We start from the raw sequence: 8,071 nt of genomic DNA, 5'->3' as shown, positions 1-8,071 counted from the left end.
ATGGGAATAGTGGCGCTTCCCTTTCTCCCGTTTCCTTTCTCCACCCCCAGCCCCGGGCTGGGGAGGCGGGAGGCGGCAGCGCTGCAGCCCGGCCACCGGCGGGGCGCGGGGCCAGAGGCAGCCCCGCACGGCCCCTTCTCCGCCTCCGTAGAAACACCTGCGGGGGGGAAGGATGCCGGGGAGCGGCCGCCCCCCTCGGCGGGAGCGCGGGCCGGCCCCCGAGCAGCCCCGGCGAGGAGGAGGAAGAGGAGAGGAGGAGAAAGGAGCAGGAGGGAAGTGGGGAAGTTGTGCCTTGCCCGCCCCGCCGAGAGCCAGAGCCATGGGCCCCGCCGGGGGGGCGCGGGCCGCCCCCTCGCTGCTGCTCTCGCTGCTGCTCGGAGCCTCGGCCCCGCTCTGGCTGCGGGCGGAGAAGCTGGGTGAGTCCGGGGGGCGGGTGGGGAGGGGGTCCGGCATGCACGGCCCCGGGCGGGGGGTCCACCTTGCGCTGGGGGCGAGCGGTGGGGTGCTGGGGGTAGAGGGGTCCCCGCCGTGGCCGCCTTGTTGCTCTGCGGGAGCGTAGCCTGAGCTGCTCTCAGGGCTGTATATAGTTGACCTGGTTAATCCTCGCCGGGTTTATCCCCGTGTCTGAGTAGCTGCGAGATTAAAGTGGTAACCAGCCTTACGGTAAATGTATACTACGGCTTTCTTGATCTTTCGTTAATTAGAACTTTTTTTCCCTCTTTTTTTTTTTTTTTTGGTGTTAAGTCAAGTAAGTGGAGAAAAAGTCTCCGGCAAGTTGCAGGCAAGAGGTAGGGAGCGGCTCCCGCGGCTGCCGCTGCCATCGGGGCGCCCGGCTCCGGCCGCGCCTCATCAGCCCTGCGGGAGCCCCGGGCGCGGCGGCCGGCGCTCGGCCACCGGCAGCACCTCCTCTGCTCCGGCCGGGGCTGGGGCCGGCAGCCCCTGTCCCACAGCTAGGTACAGGCAGGTCTGCTCGCCTGCTGCCTCGCTGAGAAAGAGAAATGCCTTTACTCGTGCCGGGACAAAGTTTCGTAGGAATCTCAGGGGGATCTTGCAAGCCCTTTTTGTGATGCTGCAGTTTGCTAAAATTAGAGCCCGGGTACTATTCTCTTTACCCTGTGTTTTTATGCGGCTCACGGTTAAGCTTCCTGTGTAAATTACGGGTACAGCTGACTTCTCCTACCGAGGAGTTGCAGCTCTATGGCTGTGGCATTGCATGGCCTGATGCATCCATCTTAGAAGAGTTCACTGACAGCTGATGGTAAAATAGTTAACACTGGAAATTAAGCGTCATAAAGAGCTTGACAACACATTCGGATAAATTAATTGTCCCCCATATTAATGTTCCAACTTGGCTGCAAATTCCAGAACCCAGTGCTGTGCGTTAGCATTGCATCCAGGCAGTGGTACAAAGTACTTTGTTTGGCTGGTTTATTCCTGTTTTTCCCGTAACTTCTTATTACCAGAGACTTCTGATGCGGATTTCCACAGAAGGGAGAATTTGGTGTGAGTTGTGTTTACTTTCCACTTGCCAGCTTCATGCCAGCTTTGCTTTTCTGTCCTCAGTATGTTTCCTTGCTTTGAGGCTTCAACTTGATATGCTCCAGGAAACACATGTGTAGCAAAGAAGAAAATGTTCCCTCAATCCCCTCTTTTCATCAGTGTTTTGGGGTTTTTTGTTTGTTTGTTTCCTCTTTCACCAATGTTTGTCTCACCCATGATGGCATCAAGGAGAAAGTCATTTGGAGAGTCAGATAGAAACAGTAAGTTTGCTGCGATTTCTGGGGGGTTTAGTGCATACAGTGACTCTAAGCTGTATGAATCATACTCCTTGTCTGTATTCCCAGATTAATGGCTAAAAACACTTATGTTGTATTCATGTTAAAAATGTTTCTACTATCAAATCAACAGCATAGAAACACAAGTAATGTTTTGCCTGCTTCTCCTTGGACCAAACTCAAATCTATAGGATAGTCTGTCTAGTGTCTAGAAAGCAGAAGAGATGTTGACCCCTGCCTTTCCTTTCTCCTCAGGGGGTAGTTATTCTGTTTGTTTGTTTATTGATATTACCCTATAAATTCGGTGCTAAGTGTTCTAAAGTCGCACCAGTGGAGAAAGGAGATAAGGATAAGTGGATACCAACTTCCTGTTACACAAGGTTCTTGACTTGATTTAAATGTTGTAATGGAGCATGAGAAGTGCCAGAGTGAATCAGGCTTGAGTTTAAGCTAATTCTGTATCTTGTCACCACTGGTGTCTCCCACCATCTGGCTCAAAGAAAGATGTGCTGGTTTAAATATATTGATTTAAAAATACTCATTTTAAAAAATGAAGTTGTACATTTTTCTGGCTTCTCATGAGCTGGCTGCACAACCTGCTTTTTTGACGACAGGCTCACCTTCCTCTTCATTTTTTCCTGAGGGATGCTACAGAACAAGGATGAAGCTCCTGTTACAGCTTCTGTTCTCTTACTTCAGTTTTAAATTAAGGAAAGGCCTCTCTTTTCACTATGGCGTGGTTACTTCATAGCATGGCTCCTATCTGAGTGTGACTGTGCAGAGCCCAGGTGCCAGCTCTTTTTCTGATCTTGAAAATATGTTAAATGTGTGTGTTTTCTGAGGACATCTATGAAACATAGAATTTTGTTGTTCATAGAAGGATGATAAGAAAGGCTGAGCATTTAGGGAACTGACTTTAATTAAACATATTTATAAGCTTAGTAGGTCTCACCTGGGGACAAATATCACATCTATGACTGTCCATGAGTAATAAATAGTTTTGGGATTTGTAATAAATAGCTTTGGGATTTATAATAAAAGGTTCTTCTTTTCCCTTTTTATTCTGCTGTACGCTGATCTTAACTTCTCTTGTGGTTTTGGTTGCCAGTTCTTTGCTGACAACTACAAAATATACCTTGTTCCTCGCCTGCCAACCTCACACAGCCATGCCTGACCTGATATATCTTCTCAAAATCTCCTTCCAGCGGTTTGAACCCAAGGCAGAAGGAAGACAAACCTGAACACATTGCCTTTCACTGTTCTCTGGTTTTTCTTCTGGTCTTATTGAGCAAGACCTTGAACATGTAATTGTGGGCAGCAGAAATCAGAGCTGAATCCAAGTCTTTCTTCTCAGAGTTTTGAGTCATCTTCTATTACATTTCTGGCCAGTGGGCCTTAAAACCGACCTGAGGGTTGGTTGGTTGTAGGAAGGTATAAGAGGAATGGGGATGTTACTCTATTAAGAACAAGACTTAAGCCACTGCTCTTGCTGTAACTCATTTTCACTTCAAATAAAGCACAGCAATGAAACGAGTTCACGCATCCGAACGTGAACTTTGCTTGCAGTATTCCTGGGTCTGTTGACAGTTGCGCCCAATGCCAGGATGGAAGAATTGATGGGCAGTAGACTTTTAAACATTTTGAGGCAAGGCTGTTATTTAAGCTGACAACAGCATATGCAGTAATTATGAGAGATTATGCCTGTTCTCAGGGGCTTGTACAAAATCCTTGCCGAAGAATATTGGTGTGATCATGCTCATCCGCTTTGCATGCCCATTTCCAGCAGTTTGAAATGCAGGTAGAGATGAATCTTTCTTGTACCCCACCCCCAGTTTCTGAATAGAAGTGATTGGTAAATTTTTGGTTTGTTTGCGTTCTGTCCTTACGTCTGCTTCCTTCCTTGACTCCCTCTATCTTGCCTTGCAAGCGCTGACTAGAATCGCTAAGAGGGAGGCAACAGTTTTTCGATTGTAGTTCATAAGCAATGCATGTAACCACCACATGAAAACTGCAATGTTTTCAGTTGCACAGACTTTGCTATAAATAGCTCTAAGCCCTTTATATGTACTTCTCTTTAGGTTATCAGGGGACATATTTCAAACAAAACCGGAGACAGGGAGGCCACTGGGAGTCTCACCGACGAAGGAGGGAGAAAAAGATGCCTTGGGAAAGTTGTTACCTGCACATGCATGTAACATGCATGGCTGTTGAATCATATTTAATGGAAATTATTTGTTGATTTGCATATGCAGAAAGACATTAATTTATATTTATCAAAACTGTGTCACCTTTAGTCCAATTGAGCTACACGTGTAGCACAGTAAAAAGTAGTTTGAAAAACACCGACTTTGAGGATGCTTACGCTACTATATGGAGATGCCTAAGGTACCTTCTCAAAGCCATTTTAGGTACCAGAAGTAGTATAGTCTTGAAAGCCCTTCTGAGCTCACGCACCGTGCCGAGAAGTGTGGTCCTGAGTGGTGGCAGGCACTAAAGTCCTCAGCACAGACATCGCTGTAGTTTGGGGCCAGCTGTATCATGTCAGATGCTCTCCTGTGGCATGTACTCATCAACACATGGGTTTGTACCATCTGCTAAGAATAAAACAAGCCAGACAAAATCAAAATAAAATCCTTCTGACTGGATTCAGTGGAATGGTGTTGGATCCCAACTATCTGTAATAAAAAATGTTAATAGTAATGCATAAGAATGAGCACACAACTTCCCCAAAAGGTTTAATTAGCTTTACAACTGGGAGTAGGAAACTTCAGACTGGGACAATCTACTAGTGATGTTTAAATAAAAAAGGATAGTGGTTTGACTAGTTTTAAGAGTATACAGATATCTTAGTTCATAATTTATTCTGAAAGCAAAAACTATCTAATTAAACTGATTTTTGTCTGTGAAAATTGTGTGAGTGCTAAAGACACATTTTTGAGGTTGGCTGGACGCTTGCAAGTAGAGAGACTGCCAGTAGTTATGGTTATGACTGTTGATCCTGTATAATTAAGCCTGGGAGCTGAGGGTGTTATGAGGAGGAAACACTTTGGTCTTTCATTCCCTTTCTCCCTGTCTCTTCTTTTGACAGAGCCAGGACCTACCTCTTGGGAGTTTCCTTCCAAGACATGAAGGTTTAGTTTGGTGGTGGTAATTTCTCATCCTCCCTGAGCAGGATTTCCAGTCCCAGTCTGACCTTACTCATTATTTCCCTTTCCCCGATGGGACGGGGTTGTTGTCTGGTGGCAGCAGCCGCCTGGGCGGCAGCTCCATGCTGCTCCTCCACGTAGGCAGAGGGAAGGATGAGTGTGCCCTGGCCGTGCTCTCTTTGTCCATCTCCGAAGAGCTTCAGTAAAGGTGTTTCCAAGTGCCACGAAGAGGGACAGGAGAATAAATGGGGAAAGCAGGGCAAGGCTAGAAACCTAGACCCAAGGACTCCTACAAGACCAGGATCTTCATTTTGGTATTTAGTATCACACACTTAGGCTCAAGCTGCTACTGTAATTACAGTAATTCATCAGGCATTTAGTAAAGCTATAAATGTTGTTTCTTCCCTCAGCTGCTGCAGAAACCTTGTTTCCATCACAGTTTTAATCTGTGATGTCCAAGTTTCTGACACTTCCACCACAAATTGTTCAACAATATTGGATTTCAGTCTAATGCTTTGACATTATAGTTGAAGTCATGTTGATGTCATCTTCCAGATGTTCATGTCTACTGAATAAAAATTGTGTTTATTTGTTTTATTTCAAATTACAAAAACACATGGGGAATTCTGGATGCGATCCCTCATGCTATACAAAGGCCCGTGTGTCCTGTCAGAAATCAAACAAAACTTTTTTTCATGGTGTAGTAGGAGAAACCTCAAAACACTGGAAACATAGGTGGATTTCTTCACCCATCTGAACAGAATGACTTTGTTACGTGCCTGAGACTTGTTGTTGCAGCTGTGGTAACTGCGCAGAAGGGAGATGTACAGCTTCTGCTCTGGTGCCACACCAGTTCTGTGTTGGTGGGTTGCTCTGACTTAATAGTCAGCTATGCTTCATTTGTAAAAGGAGGTTGCAACAAAAAAGTCCATTTTTGTCCTCCAGGCATGAAAAAATATATTTTAACCTGTAAAGTAAATTCAAGGATCCTGCAGGTCCCCCTCCAGTGGGAGGCTTTGGCAGCAAGGTCCACGGCTAACACCGGAGGTGTTTACCTCCCTGTTGTCCCAGCTTGCTCCCAAAGCCAGGGGTTTGTATTATCCCATGTTTCTTGTGTCAGCATGATACAGGGGAATTGAAGTTGAAATGCCTGGGAGCCACAGGGCTGAAGGCTTTAAAACAGAATTTCAATAGATAAGCTGTAATATGAAGTACTGTGCCACGTGCAATGAGTACTTGGGTGGTCGTGTTAACGTTTTCAAACCCAAGGAGGAGTCAGCACTTGCTGATCTATTAGTATTTTGTCACAGACAGAAAAGGCATAGTTAAACTCGTGGTCCTTAAAACAGGTGTCTGAGAACATACTGATTTTCAACAAGTGCTAATGCTTGTGTTTTGAAAATTAATCTGCTATTTTTTCAGATGAAATTCAGTCCCTGTGTTCTCTAGGTGGAAAGCAAAATAATACTGTATCAAAATAAATTGAACCGTTACACTGAGGTATTCACTCTTGAGATGATTGAAAAACTGTTCAGACTTTTCTGCTGTACCCTGTTTCAAAACTTTAGAACATGATTGTTTGATACTGCTGCTTATCAGAAAATCCAGTCAAATAAAATGGAATTATGGAGTTTTGGTATAAGTGGTGTACACAAGGTGGCATAAAACATTCTCTTCTGCACTATTTTTCACATCCAGTTGAAAATATCTTTTATGCAGTCTCATATTAACATGTCACAGAAGACACAGAAATGATGCTGTGGATCATATACAGCACCACGACCAACACTACAGTACTTAAATAATAGCGTGACTGCTTTCCTTTCTATTTTTTTAATTTTGGATATCTTTCAAAGCAACTATATGTAACCACAATGAACCAGAGAGATCACAATATTTCCTGGTTTACAGAGCCTCTGCACATACCGTTCAGGTTAATACCTTGATAAGTATCAGGCAGGCTGGTCACGGGAAAATACTGAAAAAAGGCATTTCTTGCTTTCAGTGCTTCAGGCCAGAAGCCTGCTGTAGCTCTTTGCCCATATCTTCATCTTAGTTCAGTTAGTTTTTACTTCCATTTCTACTGAAGTTGTAAGGAACCACTTGTTGTTAGGTTGCAATAACTGTGGAGGAAATGGCTAGTTTCCTAGAAGCTGGGTTGACTGAGTCAAAGGCAAACCAGAAAATTGCGTCTTGCTAATAAATGGCAATTATTGTTTCCATCACGCATCAATTAATTTTCTCTTGAGATATTTGTTAATTTATACCTTGGCGATGATGGGGGGCTTGCATAATTTGCTTTGAGAAAGGTGGCGTGCTTTCTGTCATCCTTTCTTACTAACAAATCACATATTCCACCTAGGCATATAGGCCAAAAAGGGGCATGTGTAATTTTTCAAGTAAGCCAGGACAGGTTTGATTTCAAGAAAAAAGGCTCACCCTTCATTATTGATAACTGTCAGTCTTACTTGGCTTGTATCACACTAACAGGGGAATTACGTATTTAAAAAGAAGGGAGGAGTGGTTTCATTCTATCATGTTCAGCCGTTTCCTCTTACCGAAATTAAAGCTGTTTTGAAATCTTGCCTTCCCACCTGCTACTGTAACTGGAACAGCTCTGCTTCAGCCTCTCCTTACCCTGGTGTCTCTGAATTTCCTGTCCCTGTGGGTTTGTCAGTCCTTAGCACTGCTGTGAATTCCTATTCCTGTGCAACCCAATATTCGAGTCTGGCCCTGAGCTTGCAGCATATGTTTCCCACACAGTCCAAATTCAGTGCGATATACTGTAAGTTAATCTCCAGTAAATCACAGCAAAGAGAAAAACCTGGGAAAAAAACAGATGGAGAAAGTAGAGCAAACAATTTGCATATATATGATATGTCTCTCAGTGAAGATTAGCATTTCCTACTTGGCCTGAAAAGCCCTTAATAAAAATCCAACTGCATGTTTGCCCCGAAACAGCAGAATCGGAGGAGATGCCCCAGTGGCACGATGTCCCCCCAACCCAGGGGGTGCCCAGCATGGGGTGGGAGAGGCCTCCATCTCCCGCTGTGGCCCCATGTCCCCACCACATTGCTGGGATGCTGTGTGCAGAGGGACAGGGAAGAAAGCCCTGTCTGTGGGATATTTGCTCCCCATAGCCTTTACAGC

The 8,071-nt window shown here is 44.9% G+C and overlaps 1 protein-coding gene across 1 annotated transcript in view; it reads left to right on the top strand.

The window, feature by feature from the left end:
* DCBLD1 (discoidin, CUB and LCCL domain containing 1) overlaps nt 1-8,071 on the top strand; it is a 49,000-nt gene continuing 40,929 nt past the window's right edge. The window contains 2 exon segments of the mRNA XM_059835603.1: nt 1-162; nt 164-416. Of these exon segments, the coding sequence (XP_059691586.1) occupies nt 1-162; nt 164-416 (415 nt within the window).

The sequence above is a fragment of the Gavia stellata genome, chromosome 2 (genome assembly GCF_030936135.1).
Source record: "Gavia stellata isolate bGavSte3 chromosome 2, bGavSte3.hap2, whole genome shotgun sequence".
NCBI classification, from domain to species: Eukaryota; Metazoa; Chordata; class Aves; order Gaviiformes; family Gaviidae; genus Gavia; species Gavia stellata.
This window is presented reverse-complemented; position numbering and strand designations above follow the sequence as displayed.